Source organism: Petromyzon marinus, chromosome 23 (assembly GCF_048934315.1).
Source record: "Petromyzon marinus isolate PM22_M1 ecotype Great Lakes invasive population chromosome 23, UKy_Petmar_22M1.pri1.0, whole genome shotgun sequence".
NCBI lineage: Eukaryota > Metazoa > Chordata > Hyperoartia > Petromyzontiformes > Petromyzontidae > Petromyzon > Petromyzon marinus.
Genome location: NC_133689.1, coordinates 10068591 through 10088145, shown reverse-complemented (window position 1 = coordinate 10088145; position 19555 = coordinate 10068591). Strand labels below are relative to the sequence as shown.

The following is a 19555-nucleotide window of genomic DNA, read 5'->3' as shown; positions in this document are numbered from 1 at the left end:
ACCATGAGTGACCGTTAGTGACCGTGACCATGAGTGACCGTTAGTGACCGTTAGTGACCGTGACCATGAGTGACCGTTAGTGACCGTGAGTGACCGTTAGTGATGGTGAGTGACCGTGACCATGAGTGACCGTGACCATGAGTGACCGTTAGTGACCGTTAGTGACCGTGACCATGAGTGACCATGAGTGACCGTTAGTGACCGTTAGTGATGGTGAGTGACCGTGAGTGACCGTGACCATGAGTGACCGTGACCATGAGTGACCGTTAGTGACCGTTAGTGACCGTGACCATGAGTGACCGTTAGTGACCGTTAGTGACCGTGACCATTAGTGACCGTTAGTGACCGTTAGTGACCGTGACCATGAGTGACCGTTAGTGACTGTGAGTGACCGTTAGTGATGGTGAGTGACCGTGAGTGACCGTGACCATGAGTGACCGTGACCATGAGTGACCGTTAGTGACCGTTAGTGACTGTGACCATGAGTGACCGTGACCATGAGTGACCGTGAGTGACCGTTAGTGACCGTGAGTGACCATTAGTGATGGCGAGTGACCGTGAGTGACCGTGACCATGAGTGACCGTTAGTGACCATGAGTGACCGTTAGTGACCGTTAGTGACCGTGACCATGAGTGACCGTGACCATGAGTGACCGTTAGTGACCATGAGTGACCGTTAGTGACCATGAGTGACCGTTAGTGACCGTGAGTGACCGTGACCATGAGTGACCGTTAGTGACCATGAGTGACCGTTAGTGACCGTGACCATGAGTGACCATGAGTGACCGTTAGTGACCATGAGTGACCGTTAGTGACCGTGACCATGAGTGACCGTTAGTGACTGTGACCATGAATGACCGTTAGTGACCATGAGTGACCGTTAGTGACCGTGACCATGAGTGACCATGAGTGACCGTTAGTGACCATGAGTGACCGTTAGTGACTGTGAGTGACCGTTAGCGATGGTGAGTGACCGTGAGTGACCGTGACCATGAGTGACCGTGACCATGAGTGACCGTTAGTGACCGTGACCATGAGTGACCGTTAGTGACCGTTAGTGACCGTTAGTGATCGCGAGTGACCATTAGTGACTGTGAGTGACGGCGAGTGACCGTTAGTGACCGTGAGTGATGGTGAGTGATCATTAGTGACCGTGATTGATCATTAGTGACCGTGAGTGATGGTGAGTGACCGTGAGTGACCGTGAGTGACCGTGAGTGATGGTGAGTGATTGTGAGTGATGATGAGTGACCGTGAGTGACCGTGAGTGACGGCGAGTGACCGATCGTGACTGTGAGTGACCATTAGTGACCGTGAGTGACAGCCGCAGACATTGTTTTCGCCTTGACAGGAGCAGTGCCGTGCATTAGATGGATTTAATTTCAAATTTGCCCAATATAATTTCGCCAACTTTATGTAACGAAGGTTACAGGTTAAGTCGTGTTTGTCTGCACATTCAACTGTTTAGCGTGTTTCTGCATTTTGTCACTGTCTGTTAATCTGTCTCTGCAGATTTATGTCGATTGCGTACCTGTGTATGCGTGTGACTTCCCGTGATGCCTGCCTGTCAATTCTTCATCTTTTTAGTGTTAAAGGCTTATGTCTCTTCGTCTACATGAGCCTGCGTTGTACACTATTGATCTAGTTTGGATATTGTTGCCATTGCTTTAGAGAGATAAACGGATACCGACATTCGCGACCAATATTATTCATAATAAAGGTTTTTGGGTTAGATCGCGTTTATTTATAAATGTGTCGTAACCCTCCACCACCCGACACGGCCAATGGCGAATTGCCCGATGATGCTGGAAGTATTTACCAGCGAAACGTCGTACTCAAACTGTAAATGTGGATTAACTCTTCAACACACCGGTGGGCTGAAGTAGTGAATAATTTGTCTTTTGTCAACGTGACACTTTTTTTTTGCTGATTGGCCGTGTCGGGTGGTGGAGGGTTACGACACATTTATAAATAAACGCGATCTAACCCAAAAACCTTTATTATGGATACCGACATATCCACAAAGATGGATACAAATAATTGATCAGGCATCTGACTGTTTGTATGTATGCAGGTGTAATTGTATCTGTGCTTAGTCTGTTCTATGACGCGGTAGTTGCGTTCCTGAACAACACCTGCGTTCTGTAAAAATCGCGTGACAGTAAATAATAAGATGCGTTCTCGCAGAACTGGCTGCGTGGCGTTTCGACAACCTGTAACAGTTCCACAGTAGACACCGGGGACCACAAAGGTCTTCTCTCACTCTAGGTCTGCCCCTTGATTGCTAATCATCCATAGGTTCCCATTGATATGCCGACCTCAGAAACTCGTCCACCATCCTGCACACGGGTGCCCCACTCGTTGTATGCGTCCTTCCCATTGCTGAATACGTCCGCATTGATTGACCTGCGACATTCTAATTCTGAACATCCGTGTTGCTTTTCACGCGATACCGCCATAAGATCCCACCATGGCGATGTCACACAAACGCCAAAGCGCCATGGTGGAATATTGGCATCGTAGGTCGGGATTCGTGGACATTGTAGATGTGCAACAGAACAAGGCAGAGGGAATGGAAGCGATTACGAGTAGTACGTCAATCGCATTTGCCGAGATGACCTCTCGATCTCGAATGCTAATCGAGACGCGTGCAAGCGCGTTTAAATATATTGCATACACCCTGGGTGAATTTTATCTATTTTTAATGTAATGTTGTTTTGTGTTTTGCTTGTCTCTCACCGCAGGTGAAACCCTGCCCTTGAGTTCCACAAATCAAATTTCATTAAAATTCAAATCCACTAAAGACTCAACTGGCAAAGGATTTCACTTTGTCTATCAAGGTACACACAGCCTATTTGCATAAGATTGTAGATGTGTTTAAAAAAGTCTGACTGCTCTCAAACGCCGTGTTTTTTTTACATGAATATGCATGCTAGATATAAATATTAACGAACGACTGTGTAAATGTGCACACGCGCATTACAATGTGCATCTCTGGTTGTGATAAATGAAGCCGCTGCATTTATAGAACGTGCACAAAGTATTTTGTACACATAACGATGCATTGCCCAACGTACCCACCCCATTGCTTGGTTGTTATTTGTGTTGTTATAAATCTATTTCCATTTATGTGGCAAAGTTGTGAGGGAGAAAATATCGCTAACTTTTCAAATCTTACAAAAGAGAGTGAGAGCATTGTTTGAAAGATGAAAATATACAAATGCATTATTTCCTGTGAGAACTTCTGCAATGAAAAGATCACTTCAACTCCACTCCAAACTCCATCGCTCTTTGCTGTTATTCTGAAAGCAGGTTTGTGATGGTGCATATTAGACGTGTGTGTGTGTGTGTCACTACTTGAAAAGAAGCTTGAATTAGATAACTTTTTTTTTACTGCACAACTACAGGGAACACTTGGGCTGGAGATTAGGCGGTAAAACATTTTTTATTATTTAAAAAAAAGTACTTTGTACAATGATTTGCAACCTGTGGACATGACCGTCTGTCCGTCCGTCCGTCCCTCCTAGCCAGCCAGCAGAACGTTTACGATGATATAGAGCTCTCTCTCTCTCTACCTTTCTCTCTGTGCCGTATATCCCAAGTTATCTCGATCTCTCACTTTGTCCGTCTCTGCGTCTCTCTCTTCCTCTGTCCCCTGCTATACCTCTCCCTCCCCCGATATTCCTCTCGTCTTTCTGCATCTCACCCACTTCCCTCCCCCTAATCCCTCTCCCACCCTCGCCCTCCTTATTTTCAACTCTCCCTTTCACAGCTCAATCGCTCTTGCCTCTCCATAATTTGCTCCCTGGCACTGCATGTTGCTATCCCTCGCTCTCCTCCTTCCGTTTTGCTCTCCCTTTTTCCTCTCCCATTTCACTCGCTGTCACTCTTCTCTCCACTCCGTCTCTGTCTCCCTCCACCTCGCCTCCTGTGAGGTGGAGGGAGATTCGCGTGGAAATCACGGCAGGGGTGGGAAGGTGGGAAGGTGGGAGGGAGGCGTGATGACTTCGGCGCAATGCACGAACGGCGATCAAACGATGTTGTGGATGCTGGTGACGTCATCTTCGCAGACGCGTGCGGTGGTGACGTCACCGCTGCTATTGTGTAACATGGCAGCCAGGAAGCCGGGCAGGAATCCAGCCAGCAACGTTTTGTTTTGTAATATCATGACATGGACACACTTTTTTTTAATGGCAATAGAATATAAACCTGGTAAGGTGGTGTAGAGGTTAGAGCACATATCTCGCAATGGGCAGGTCTGAAATTTGCATTCTCGCTGGGGGGATTTACCCAGGTCATGGTGAATAAATATGAGTACCAACGTGTGGAAAGGCAACAGCAGTTGACCTATTAATCAACTCAGTTCTGCAATAGGAATGTGGACGTGTCATCATTGAATCAATGCTGTAAACTGGATTTGAGGACCACCCTATATGCTTGTGTGAGCATGAAATTACTTTGGCCCCTTCCTATTAAAAACACATCTGTGTACAGCGAAGGGACGTAATTGTTATAACAGATTTGCACCTGAAATTCAAAATGTCACAGGCCTCCACCCTTGCTCGGGCATTAGGGTGGTAGCCATCTCAATTGGTAGCCGTAGCTGGTGTTGACGTTAAATTTCCGTGTTGTTTTTTTGGCAGAGGCCAGTCTTTCCACAGCATGCTCACTGTTGACTTTTCCTTCAAGTAGTTGTTTATTGAGCCATGGGATGGACCTGCATCCTTTTACAAGGAATCATGTCTGCATTAACCACAATACTTGTGGTCAGAATGCAAACAAAAAAACGTACTCTGATAATATATGCATTGTTTTTTTTAACTGGGAAAATCTATCACGAAACCAACTCAGTAGATCTTCTCTTTAGGGCTGATAGAACAATCACCAAATTGTGGGATGTCACGAGTGCTCCTGCCAATGTAACATAATGGTTACACTGGTACAGTCAGTGGTGACTGGGCCGAGACAATTAACTCATCATGGCACAAGTTGGCAGCATGCTGGACATGCAGTAATTATAAAAATATTCACTTAGACTTCCCATCGAATATGCATGAGAGGATGCTTGCGATCGAGTATGTAGGATTTGCCCATAGTGATTATGACAGTTACCTGCTTGACTTGTCAGTGATAGAAAAATGTCTTTAGTTTAGGATGCGTTCATAAGTGTTGTGAGCCAATTCCTATTCCTTGTTGCTTTGGCTAGATGAAGGTGGGCAGATGGCTCAGAGGTCACAGTGCTGAAATGGCAGGGATTAATTCTTGGGTTTGAATCCAGGCAGCCACCTGTGATTAAATCGGGCTCTCAAGTCCAGTGATTTGATTGCTTCAGCCTGATCATCAATGCCTATGTCCAACAATCCCATCACATTGACTTTTGGTTGAATTTCAGCTCTGTGAATAAACAAATATTGGTTTGACCATTACACGATGAACGTTACTCTTGTGTTCATAGTCTGTGGGAAAATGCTGTCCATGATTGTGTGGACCAGAGGTCACTTGAAGGGATCTCAGCAGTAGTTCTGTGATATCAGCTTCCATGGCCCGAATGATTCCACTGTTGTGTAAGAGATACGAATGGATACTTCGTCTCATGAAATAGTACCAGCAGCGCAATCGAGCTTAATTTGGGGAATTTTTTCTAAATATATAAAAAAGCAAAGTAACCTTGAACTGGTTACTTTGTGAAACCTTGAACTGGCTACTTACTTTGAAGTTTTAATCTAATGTTACCGTGTACCATGATGCTATGGATCAGAACCATACGTGAAACATTTGGTTTTACTTAATCCATAACATTCTTGCTGATTAGACTCACTGAAGTTAAAACCAGATATATGGGTCATCTTATGGAGAGGCCAGTTCCTGTCATATGGAATGTACAGCATTGACTCAGAGCTGCTAATGCCCGATTGCTCTTTTGGCCTATGTGACACCAGAACGTCGAGTAAAATATTGGGTGGGTGATTAATTTTTAATTTGTATGTAATTTCCCGTTTAAATTTGTATGTAAATTTCCCATTTGGTTGAGGATTGATTCGGCTCATCGTTCTTTTGAGGTCAGAGATCATTCAAATGGTAATGTGAGTCAGCATCAATTGTCCAAAGAATAGACTGGTGCCTGCCATGGGAATATGGATTTTCTACTTAACTTTGACGGTAAAGGCATGTCCTTGTCGAATAACCAATTAGAGACAGAGTATGATGTGATATTCCACCACCCTTTTGGCTGTTCGTTCACATTACCAGGAAGTGACATCACAAGAAGTGCTGTCATCATCACCCCTAGGCTCGGTGGGGTGCTTTGCGTGACACGGCCAGTTGCTGGTTTGAACAGACAGCGATGTGTGCGACAGGCGCTGACTGCTGCACTGTGTTGCTCTCTAAGAATCACCACAGACCACAGGTTGGGAACCACTGCCACTACAGACTGACTTAGTTGTGCACTTCCTTGAGGACCCTGCACTCGCTCTCTGCCACATTTAACATCATGGGACCTCCTTTGACAGTACCAAAATATGATGTTAAAACACCAAACATCTTAACACCTGTTTTGTTGCCAGAAAAAAAAGAGGAAAATCCTATATTCATATTTACATTTTAGTTTTTTGTTGTCGCTGCTGTGCTCATGCACCACGGATCGCCGTGGTAAAAAAAAATAGCCGGGCAACTGGCAAAACGTGACCATTCGTGTAACAATAAATAAACAAAGACGAAGGTGCTACCGTGAAGTCGTGACTTATCGAGTCGAGTAGCAGGGGTCCAAGTGAAGTTTAGGGGAACGCGAATGCGTGTTGGGGCTGTTGTGGACGCAGGCACTGTGCACCTGTACGCTGTGGTGATGGTGTAGCGGTTAGTACGCTGCGCTACGAACCCAGCGACCCGAGTTCGATTCCCGCTCATGGACAACACCAGTGACGATTATCTGAACCGGTCCTGGGCCTCCCCTAGATCGACTCAGCCTCAAATTACTACCCAGTGCGGAATGTTAACATGGCCACTAGGCAGACAAAGGCGGCCGGGCATGGTGCTGGCCACCCACCTCCTTGTGTGCCGTGCCGGCCTTCACAAGTGCTCGCTAACAGCATTTTCCACAACAGTCTGTTAAGGCTACACGGGGGATCTTTGTCTTTGTTTGATAGTGTACAAAACAAGTCGGGCTCGGGGAGTGTGAGCACGGAGTCCCAGTTGCACATAAGTGTTAAATAGTAAAAACAATTTTGATTTAAAGCTTTCGTGACTGCAGGGATTCATATTATTGGTTCTTTCGGTAAAGTCAGGTATAAAGGAAACAATAAAATAATAAAAATATAAAACAATAAAATTCTCACGACGTTTCGACTGCAACACAAGCAATCATCATCAGGTGTGAAAACCACAGCAAGAAAATTTGAAAAAAAATATTGCTGTGGTTTTCACACCTGATGATGATTGCTAGTGTTGCAGTTGAAACGTCGTGATAATTTTATTGCTTTATATTTTTATTATGTTATTGTTTCCCTTCTACGTGACTTTACCGAAAGAACCAAGAATATAATTGTAAAAACAAGTCACAGTTCTAAACTGGTGCTGGATGAAGGCATCCACGCAGTGGCAGTGATGGGGATTATTTTTTTTGCCATACACTGCACTAGCCAGTGCTGGTCGATGAAGAGTTGGGCAGATTAGCACGGTTGACAATGGACGGTTGCGAAAGAAGGTCAACATACATACTATCATAGACGTGGGGGCCTACGCACGTATCTAACTCTCTCCTACTCGGTATCCCAGCCGATGCATTAATTCCTCCCTTTTATACCAACTGAGGCCACGCCCCCTTTCCTGAACCTTCTCGCTGACTCTGGACGCTCGCTCCACCGGCAGACTCTACCGTCCTCTTCTCTCACCTGACTACGCTCCCTTCTCAATCATTCCCCTAGCCACCAGTCCCTTTGCGCTCACAACTGATACCCCTGTCATTACCTCCTATGGCTACTGGTGCATTCGCACCTTGGGCTTACTCCCCTGTCATTACCTCCCGTGGCCACTAGTTCACTCACACCGCATGTAGGCTCTATTGTCATTACATATGTATAATACATGTGTATATATATTCGGCTATGCGTGTATGTGTATCCATGTACAGCGCGTGAGTATGTTTAACTTCTTCCGCACCGTACACAGTCTACCATGCTAATTGGAGGTGTGGGGGAAGGACAATAAATTAAACATAAACATTTGTTCTAAAGAAATGAGTTTTAAATCTTGGTAATTTAAAACTGCATAGCTCCAATGGCTTCCTAATATCGGAAGAAAAGAGCGTTCCAGACGGCCACAAATGTGAATCTAAAATCGCGCAATGCGGTGACCGTCTTTGTTCGATGGTTAGCCAGAAGTTGCTGTTAGAATGACCGGAGTTTGCGTGATGGTTTATGCTCCTTAATGAGGTCAGCAAGGTATCGTGGTTAATTTCTGGTAAGCACTTTGTGTGTAATGAGTTCGACCTTATAATGTATTCGTTCAGCAACAAGAAGCCAATGTAGCTCCGTGAGCACTGGACAGACATAGTCAGACCTTGCATTTCCCATCACGACACGTGCCAAAGAATTTTGTACACGCTGCAGCTTTGGTAATTTTGTTTTTCCAGACGTTCCATAGCATAGTGAGTTGCAATAATCGCGCCTTGTCAATACTATACCATGTCACGACTCAATGTATTGTATCTGTATCTATGTCCAAGCACCATTCTCTGCGGCAGTATTGCACTCGATCGCATTGCAATCAGTTGCATAGGGGTTCACCTCGGATGATTGGTGATGATAGATGGGGTACAATTTCAGTCACACCCCCTATTAATAACAAATACCACCAAGATTTCCGTGTGCCTTATGTATGTTGACCTTCTTTTGCACCGTACGTAGCCAACCGTCTCCATTGGAGGTACGCCTACAAGTTATTTTTCACACTAGAAATGTTGATTTCTTTTTCTGTCTTTCTGATGAACAAAGCTTAAAGCTGATGGCAAACATCCCGGGGAGACACAGCCGAGGGGTATAACTACAACATAACACCTTTTTGTTTGGTAGCCAGGTGAACAGATTGGTAGGTGGGTGTGTAGGTAGGCAGCCTTAGGGGTAGGCATGTAGCAGTCCTCCATAATGGTCCCCACAAGCATCACTGACGTCAATCCTTGCACTGAGTTCATTTGCAGTAACCTCGAGGTATGAAGAAAGGGGATTGGTGGCTGGAGATGAGACATCGATAAGGGGAGGGGTTAGTTCCATAGTTCCATAGTTCATTTATTTGGTATAGCCCTGTGAGCCATTCGGCTCTTGAATCGGGTGCAACCGCAACAAACAAAAACATGAACAAGAAAATATCTTAAAGTGATTATGTGACTGTGCAAACAGAAATCCAGGAAAAAAAACCATCAAAATATTCCTTAAATAGCACCGTACACCAACGCTGTGTGAAAAAAATCCCAGTGGGATGCAAGTCAAACAACAACAACAACAACCACAAGACAACTAAGATTAAGGCCATCAGTCTAACTCCGTACTACAATAAACAAAAACCATTGCCAAAACAAAAAAACGTTTTCGAAATCACCAAAATAAAAGCCGTAAATGCAATGTAACAATGATCATAGGGACTGTGACCGAATTTTTAACAATAAACTACATAAATTATAACACAAATCTAGAGCTATATTTTAGGCCACTGAATAGCAGTGACAGCTAGGGGTGTACAACTCCTCTAGAGCAGTTTTGAGTGAAGATCTCATAGGTAGTGATTCAAGTTGCAGTTTATTGGCAATAGCATTCCAGACCCTGGGGGCATCAATAGCAAAGGCTCTTCCTCCGGTTTTTGTACGGCAATAGGGAATGTGAAGCTGGTAATTGAGCGAAGACCTGAGGTCAAATTTGTTCTTTAAAACAGAGAGGAGATCCAGTAGGTAGTCTGCGGATTTTTTTGTGAGTTCATCGTGAATAAATAAGATCTGGTGCACAAGCCGTCGAACATTAAGAGATGTTAAGTTTGACCCAATGTAGAGATCACAGTGGTGAGTCCTATATGGGCAGTTCAATGCAATTCTTAAGGCCGAGTGATAGATGGAATCAAGCTTCTTCAGTACAGTACTTGGGGCTGATTTATACACGATGTCACAGTAGTCAAGTAGAGGCAGTATGGTAGCTTTTATCAATTCCAAACGAAACATAGGGGGGAAGCAGTCTTCTTAACAATATAATCAATGTGATCTTCAAAATTGAGTTTTGAATCCAGGATGACCCCAAGATACTTATAGATCTTGACTTGCTCTATTTGATAATTATTCAAGGAATGTAATTGGGGAAAAATTACTTCCTGCTTTAGTCCCGGTGAGAAGCATAGCACCTTGGTTTTGGAGGTATTCAGGACTAGCTGATGTTGTAGTTTGTTGAAATCACCCTGGAGCTTAGCAATCACGTCATCCGGAGAGCGGCCAGCAGTCATCAGTATCGTGTCATCTGCAAAAAGATTTACCCTGGAATGATCCAGGTCAGTGCCCAAGTCATTGACATAAAGAGAGAACAAGGGGGGGCCTAGGATGGAACCCTGTGGAACCCCTTTTGTTATCTTAACACTGTTTGACCTCCAACCATCTGTGAATACAGTTTGGGTGCGAGAAAAGAGGTAATTTTTTACCATTGTACTGTGTTTTCGGAAAAACCGAGGCAACTTAGTTTACTAAGCAGGGTGTTGTGGTCTACTGTATCAAAAGCTTTGGACAGGTCAAGAAAAAGACAGGCACAGTACTGCTTATTATCAAGGCTATTGTAAATTTGATTCAAAGAGTCTAATGCAGCAGATGTGGTGCTCCATTTTTTTTCGCAACCCAGATTGTTTTAGATGCAGTAGATTGTTGGTGGACAGGAAACTGATAATTTGGTAGTTCAATAATTTTTCAAAAATGTTCATCAATGGGGACAAAATTGAGATGGGTCGGTAGTTATTGGGATCATCTTTAGGACCCCCTTTGTGAAGTGGACGGACATAGGAATGTTTCCATTCTAGAGGAACTGATGCTTCTTTGATGGACAGGTTGAAAATATGGGCTATATAGGTTTGTATATTAGGTGACCAACAGTTAGTAGAGCAAAGACGGGAAAACTATCTGCTCCGGTAGAGGAGGACCCTTTGAGGTAGGACAGTTGTTTCAGAACATTACTTTCGTGGATTGGTTGGAAACTAAATTCGTTTAATGTTTGGACAGGGGTGTAGGAATTTGCAGGAGCAGGGGTGACTCCCAATACATTATCAAAAAGATTACCAGCTTCAGAAAAATGAAGGTTAAAATTGTCGACTATTTTTTTGAGATCTGAAAAATATTCCCCATTTCGGTTAAGCTCAACGGGCAGATTGTCTGTTTTGGATGCCTTTTCGATAGATTTGATTGTTTTCCAAAAAATCTTGGCATTTCCATGTGATTCCAGGAGAGTGGAGGAAAAGTAGGCATTTTTTGCATGCCGTATTTTTTTTACGCATCTATTCCTTAAAATCCTGTATTCTAGCCAGTCATTTACCAAATTACTTTTCTGAGCACATGCCCAAGCCTTGTCCCTAGTTTTAATGAGCTTTGTAATCAAAGGATCATACCATGGTGGGCGGTTGCCTTTAGTTTTAAATCTAACCAATGGTGCATGTTTGTTAAGAATTTGGAGAAACGTGTACCTGAAAGTCTCCCAAGCCGTAGTCAGGTTGGGGATATCACAGACCTTATCAATATCCGAGTGAAGCACAGCATTTGTAAATGCCTGAGTGCTGAAGTGCCTCAAAGAGTGCTTCTCAACAATTTTAGGGGGGGGGCTTTGGGTCTGGCTGATGATCTCACCCCAAAAATGAAGGAGTGATCACTAAGGTTATGACCCAGAACACCAGTCAGTGCGAAATTGTGAGGGGCATTTGTCAATAGGACGTCAAGCAGAGTTGACTGTCCCGGATTTTTTAGGTTGGGTCTTGTGGGGACATTTATTAATTGAAACAGGTTAAATTCATCTGTAAAATTTGTGGCCATGGCCGGCGGGTTTAGCCAATTCCAATTTAGATCACCCACTAAAACTATTTCACCTTTTGGGAGGCCCCCAAAAAGCTCTCTCAGTGCCGATGCAGCTTCAACATCCTTCCCACAAGGCGGTCTATAGCAGCACACTACCAATATCTGTTGATTATTTGGGAGAGTTATTCTGAGAGCCAAACCTTCAAAGCAACATTTTTTAAACAAGGAGTGAGCTGGTGAACATGCAATAGTATTACGAACATAGATGGCAATTCCACCTCCTTTAGATCCTCGGTCAAGCCGAAAAAGGTTGTAGTTTTCAATCGTAATCTGCAAGTCATTGACGGCAGGAGTGAGAAATGTTTCTGTTAGGCAAAAAATGTCCGGGTCAAGATTTGCCACTTCTAGTTTTAGTTGACTTAATTTAATCACAAGCCCTCTGATGTTGACATGTAGAACACCAACACCTTTCCTGCCAGAAAAATCTACAGAATTATACGAGTTCTTTTCATTTGGGCCAGGATGAAGCTCAATACCACCCAGAAATAAGACAAGTAGAATTAACAGTTTGCATAATTATTTTCTGTGAAAGGATGAAGAGCGGCGAACCTTGGACGAATAGCAGTAGCTCGCAGATGGTGTTATTTTTAAGAGCAGAATGAAGTTTGGAAGGAGTGCTGGTGAAGTAATGGGACAAAGATAGGGTTTAAAAGGATACAATGATGGAGTGTAGAAGTGTCTATGAGCTGTTTCATTTGCAGGTGTAGTGGCAAATCGAGCAACAAGTATTGACGCAAAATAACGAGGGTAGCCGTTTGTAGAGTTGAGTGTGGCACTAGATATGGCCGGGAGGGACAGCAGTATGATACACAGCAGGAGAATTGCCATCTTTAAAATATCCGGGGTATTCACAGATTTACACACGAGTGGAATAGAAAAATATATACTTGTAGGCCGAGTGTGGGCTCTGCTGAAAAACGCTTGCACCGCCTCCTTTCCCCGCCGCAGGATGGTGCTCGGGTTGGGAATGGGAGAGGGAGCCGTGGTAATAAGAGGGGACGTCGGCGGGAGTGACGGTGGGAGGAGGGAGCTGTGAGTGAAGGAGAGAGAGCTGTGGATGAAGGAGGGCGCTATGTGTGGTAAAGGTAGAATGAAGGGACTCGAACCCTTAACTGTCTCCGTGTGTTGGTGAGGAAGGAGAGTGGCTGCTACAGGTAAATCGGTATTGGGTGAATTGTGCGGTAGGAAGGTAGGTCCATTGGCAAGTGGATATGTGGCCATAAAAAAAGAGCAGTGGATCCATATTCTTTGGTTCTTTCGGTAAAGTCACGTAGGTGGAAAAAAATGAGAAAGAAAAAAAATTAAATCACGACGTTTCGATTGCAACACAAGCAATCATCATCAGGTGTGACAACCACAGCAAGAAATATGTTTTTAGCGAAGTGGGAGAGAAGCCAGAGTTAGGTCAGTTTAATAATTCAGAGAGGCGAGGGCGGGGGGGGGAAGGGAGGGGGCGAATAGGGAGAGGGAGGACGATCGCTGCCGATACGCTGAGAGCGAAGAGGGGGGGGGGGGGAAACTTCAAATCTAGAAAGAGCAGTGGAGTTTATATCACCACGATGTCTCCTTCATATTTGTGGATCGGGCATTGCGTCATTATATGTTGTACGGTCTGTCCTGGACAAGGACAGTCGCACATTACTGGAGAGTTTTTTTTTTAAATTTCTATTCGTGCACCAGGTATCCCCAATCTGCCACGGTGTGTACAGTGGATGTTGTTTACGGTGAACTCTGAACTGGCCTCAATGTGCCGACATGGCCATGAGCCACCCAGCCCGCCTCATCGTCTCGCAAGTTATGATTAAATCACAACACGGCAATTTGTAAGTGCCAGCTTGGAAGAGCAATGTGACTCCACATGCTCTCCACATGTCGGGAAGTGTGATATTTCCTCGCCAGGTGCCACGGGGGAAAAAAAAACAATTCAGAAAAACGCTGAACACGCTGTGTTCTTCGTCGACTGTGATTTGCTTGTGGGGAAAAAAAATTATAAAGGAAAAAAAAAACACGTCTCTCTGCATGTTTTTTTTTCCCCTTTACAATTCCATTAAAAACAACTGTTCCACTGTAATGTTATTTCAAATTCGAAATCGGGTGAAATTAAATTGGCGTGACCAACTTGGTTTCATTATAATAATGTCGAATAACCAAGTGCTGATATGGCAGGGCTGAATTATTGGGTTTTTATCCAAGCAGCCACCTGTAGTCTCTCAAGTCCAGTGATTTGATTGCCTTAGCCTGACTATCAATGACGGTGTCCAAAAATCCCATCACATTGAAGCTCAGCATTGAATTTGGATGAAATTAAGCTCTGAGAATAAATAAAAATATCGGTTTGACCATCATGCAATGAACGTTGCTCTGTGTTCATAGTCTGTGGGGAAATTCTGCCCATGGTTGTGTGGACCAAATGTTAATAAGTCAGATTCTCTCCTTGATCAGACACGCATGGATGGAGTTCACCTTGAACTGGTTTGATTTCCAGAATCTTAGCGGTGCCAGCTCATTGCCCTGACATCGTGCGAGCTCCCCGAGCCACCTGACAATCTCAGACACGTGTGTTTGTAAAAGCCGCATGGCAAGGAATGTATGTACTGTTTATTAATGAGCTGCAGTAGGTGTAGACATTGTATTTCATGGCGAGTTGAGCATTATCAAATTGATGACTATCATGGACATAAAGTTCATGGACCTGATTTGGATGACTAAGGATGCAGGTTGTTCTTGGTAATCCTGAACACACGTGATCAACAATTACACGCGTGGGTTCATATAACACGAGCAACCGATGTTGTCCACTGCCAGGAGTCAAACCTAGGTTGGCTGTGTTGTAATACATTGCGCGAAGGACTTCCCTGCCGCTTTCACAACCCGCGTGCCCGTTTTTTTTTTTTATCTGAACAGCTGTGCCCCGGACCAGCGCCACCCAATGCAACTCCGTTCCTGAGCCTAAGTTTGGCCGACGGATGGGCAGCAATTTTACTGCTGGAGCTTTGCTCAGATTCGAATGCAACTCTGGATATATTCTTCAAGGTGCGAAGGCTATCGAATGCCAAAGGGTGCCAAACTCCCTTGCTCAGTGGAATGACTCCCTGCCCGCCTGTGTCGGTAAGCTCTCGTTTGATTTAATGCCATTTCTCTTTCTCTCACGTTCTCTCTGTGTCATTATTCATTTACGATGGGTAGTCGGAAATTCAGTGGCCTGACGTTAAATTATCGTGATAAAACAGCTTCACAGCTCATTCGATTACTCCAGGATAAATTATTATAATTCCAATGTACTAATCACAACTGCTTTGCTTCTAAAAGCATCAACACATTCCATAGCAGTAGATCTACCCTGCAATGTCTTACACAGGTGCAAAATGCATCTTGTTTGTGTGTTCACTGAAACTTTTGGAAAGATCAAGAGTCCAGAGAAATTTGGAGAGATAAAAAATAGATAATCCTGGGAAATGCAGAACCCCTGCCGCTGCCCATCTAACACTCCCCAGGATAGTTACACATCAATACACAGTGAAAGCATCACTGTCAGATTTGTTTTTTTTTTGTTGGAGCCAATGTTATGAATATCAGTCATTGCATTCCCCTCCAGGCCATAACATTTCCGATCGCCCTTTGTGATTGTCCAGGCTTGTTTCATTGGTTCAGTGGCTAAAGCACTTGACTTGCAATCATAAGGTTGCATATTGAGATCCTGGTTGGGGGGATGACTCAGCCAGTGACTCAAGAGGGGGGTCAATATCAGTATCTTATATTCTTAGCTCTTTCGGTAAAGTCACGTTGAAGGGAAACAATAAAATAATAAAATATATATTATTTTAAGGGAAACAATAAAATAATAAAATATATATTGTTTTATTGTTTCCCTTCAACGTGACTTTACCGAAAGAACTAAGAATATGAATTACTGCAGTCACGAAAGCTTTAAATCAAAATAATATCAGTATCATGCTGTGGGATGTCAGCGGTGATCATCCCCTGAAGTGACCAGGCCCTGCTATGATAAGGTAGAATTTTCACTCTGGGCTTAAGGCTGACATTGAAGGTGATTTCTCCCCCCATTGTTCGTTTGAACATCGAGTAAATATCATCACGTGACCTTTTTTTTTCCTACACGTCAGAATACCTTGAAATGTCTAAATTATAAACATTTTTTTATCAACTTTGTACGAATGAAAGAACATTAGTTTTGATTTAAAGCTTTCGTGACTGCAGTAATTCATATTCTTAGTTTTTTCGGTAAAGTTCTTTGACGGCAACATTTGGGAATTCTTACGTTGAGAATGTGTCTTCGCCACTTTGGAAATACCACTTTAATATATTTGTTCCGGTGATAATTAGTGCTTAAGCATTCTATGATCACAGCTGAAAGTGAGAAAATATTTTAAGCAGTAGTTAATTGTCATGGATGGATTGACCCCACCCTAGGAATTTGGATTTCTGACCACTGGCTGGGGGCTAGCTGCTAATTGCTCTACCAGTATTTAATTGGCATTCAACATAATGCAATGTGCAAGTATTATGGTCACTGAATTCAAGAAAGATGATAATACATTCATGAATTAATGGAAGCAGCTTAATACATGTTTGTGAGAATAAAATATTCTCATGCTGTTCTATGGAATTAGTATTTTATTGATGCAAAATCCAGTTAATTCAACTCTATTAAAAATACATCAGGTAAAGGTTAGGCCCATGGCACTCATGATGGGCATCTATAAGCTTTGGGCCAGCACTTATTAAAGCATGGGTTCTCATCTGGCTTGTTAGAACCACGAATAAACCAGGATTTCCTGGTGAACTGGAGTGATTGATGGTCTAAGCCTGGTCCCTGATATATGGTGAGATGAATTAACACACCGTATAAAATTTGCTTTTGTATCTATTTTGAGACCAAACTGATTTGAAGAAAGAACAGACGGAATTATCCGTTTATTAAACGTATATTAGAGGCCAACAATCCATGAAAATGAGTTGTATTTGGAAGATGTAATTTTTGCTTCTACTATTGACGCATCCTCCCAATCAAGTTTTCCAAATGACAAATGGACGTCACTAACATTCTGCTTGGCCTTGAAACAATAATTTAAACTTGTACGTAACGTGCATAGAGCATTCACTCACTCTCAAAGAGAAAACACGACTCTGAGATGCAAAGGGGAACCACAGGCCAGCGTGAAAGGCAGCCAGGATCTGAGCCAGCACCATGCAGAATCCTCCCCCAAAACTCTGCAGGCCTCTATATATTAAGGTGTTACCGGCCAATGCAATAGTTTTTATATATGGGAGGAAACCGGATCATACAGATAAAACTGACCCGTGTGAGGGGCAACACTCTATCCCATCTAAATAGAACAGATGGAGATTAGTCCACACCTGATGGCAAGCCACCATATATGACACCTTGACGACCACAGAAAGCGAGTTTCACGAAATGTGTGTGATCCACCAACCCTTGCCTTCACAGTGCTGGATTACAGGCATGAGGGCTCTATGAGAAGGCATTTGATTCAGTAAAAAAAAGTTTTAATTCCAGCTATATTAAATCAAGGCCTAACTGCAATATTCATAGGAATTCTGAAATAAGCAAACTCCAATATGATACAAATCAGAACACATGTCAAGAAAGGATACACGCTGTCTTCAACACTAGTTGAAGTAACGTTAGTGATGTTTTCCATAGATTGTATTGGAGAGATAAAAAGATAGAGCTATAGAAAAAGTATGAACCGTCTCCGGTGTGTTGATAACATAGTCATGATGACAACAAATGGAATAGGGCTACGAAAAAAATCTTCAAGAACCGAACAAGAAAACGGCTGCAAAGTTTGGCTTCAAGATAAATTCGAGCAAAAAACAAATGGCACGAAAAGATCAAGTTATCTGAAAGAGAGAAAACAATTCCCCGGGGGTGGACATAGCTGGAAAACAATCAATAATTGGGATCGCTGTGGTGAACAAAGTAGGTGAGATCCAGGGCATGTTGCAGTGCTTTGGAAGAAGAAGAAGAATAAAAATGTTGATAGTGAAAAGCATTATAACATCTGTTTTATTGCCAGATAAAAGGGTAAAAACTATTCTCATGTTTTGGTACTGGCAAAGGAGGTCCCATTATGTAGATGCTCAACCCGAGCCCTCATTACTCTGATCGTGGCATTGTCTTTGTGCTGTGTGACGCCTTTTGGTGTCCTCTGGTCTCACACCGTTTTGAGACTTGGCTCAAAATGAAAGCTGCCTCTGGTGTGGACCAATCAGCTTCAAGGACAATGCCACATAGATTATCAGAGTATGTTTTGGTTTGCGTTCTGACCACAAGCATTGTGGTTAATGCAGACATGATTCCTTGTTAAAGGTTTCTGTTTGGTGTTTTAACATCTTAACACCTGTTTTATTGCCAGGAAAAAAAAGGGGAAAACCTATTCTCATTATACCAATGTGCCTCAAGAAGAGTGCTTTCAATTTGTATATCTTTCCCGCCATGGTATGTGGATCGACAAAAACGGACACTGACAACAACAACTAAACATTAAATAAAAAACCGAAATGTGTGTTGTGAATTACACTAACAGACAGAATAAGGAACACACGGGTCAGATAAGTAATTTTGACTGTTAAAAACAGTAAGTGGGAATTGGGGGAAAGAAAAAGACATCGTTATAACAGGGGTAATGGGTGATGGATGAGACTGGAGATAGAGCGGCGGCTAATAGAGGGAACATCTCCAAGAGGATGACCACCGCTGACATTGAGCAATGAGATTAGCTGATGTGCAGCAGTGGAGATGGATGATGGCATCGCAACACCACGAGGGATGGTGACAAAATGGGAGGACCATGCAGCTGTAGAGAGATCACGGCTGTTGATGATGTAGTGTGTAGAATCCTATAACTCTGAAGGTGGGGCTTCACCATGTTTTGGCTGACAGACATGGAGTGAATGACTCATCCCATTGCACATTTGAGCATGGTTAGGAAACATTTCACTTTGGACTTTGATATAATAGTTTGTCCGGCGCTTTCTGTCCAACTTCTTATGTAATCGGGTGATTGTGTAAGATAGAACCTTGAGGACTAACAATTATACGTCCATGTTGTATCCCATTAAGACGTGCGGCTCTGGTACAATACAGCAATCCACAGTCATGCCAAATGATGGTTCACACAATTTCTCTATGCCAATGGCTCAGCAGGGATGCAAATGTCAAGATCTAAAAAGCATTTTTTTAAGCTGCTTCCATTATTGTGATATATTTAAAACGTAACTTTGCGTATGAGTATTGAAATACGTGTGAACGTTTAGCATTTTGACGAGGGCCTTGGCAAATCTTGATAATACGCACTGAAAGTAGCCTTTTGTTCAGAGTAAGCAGATTAAGTGCCTTAAAAAAAAGTTAATTATTAGTTCATTATTTGGTCGTCTGTGGGGAGATGTGTGGAAAAGTTGTATTATTCCAATGAAGCTTGTATGGATTCTATA

At 43.2% G+C, this 19555-nt stretch overlaps 1 protein-coding gene across 2 annotated transcripts in view; it reads left to right on the top strand.

The window, feature by feature from the left end:
• The window catches only part of LOC116945092 (CUB and sushi domain-containing protein 1-like), a 630678-nt gene that overhangs the window by 442808 nt on the left and 168315 nt on the right, over positions 1–19555 (top strand). For both annotated transcript variants that reach the window (XM_032959197.2, XM_032959196.2), the window contains exons 33-34: positions 2745–2840; positions 14981–15184. In XM_032959197.2, the coding sequence (XP_032815088.2) occupies positions 2745–2840; positions 14981–15184 (300 nt within the window). The remainder of the gene's footprint in view (positions 1–2744; positions 2841–14980; positions 15185–19555) is intronic.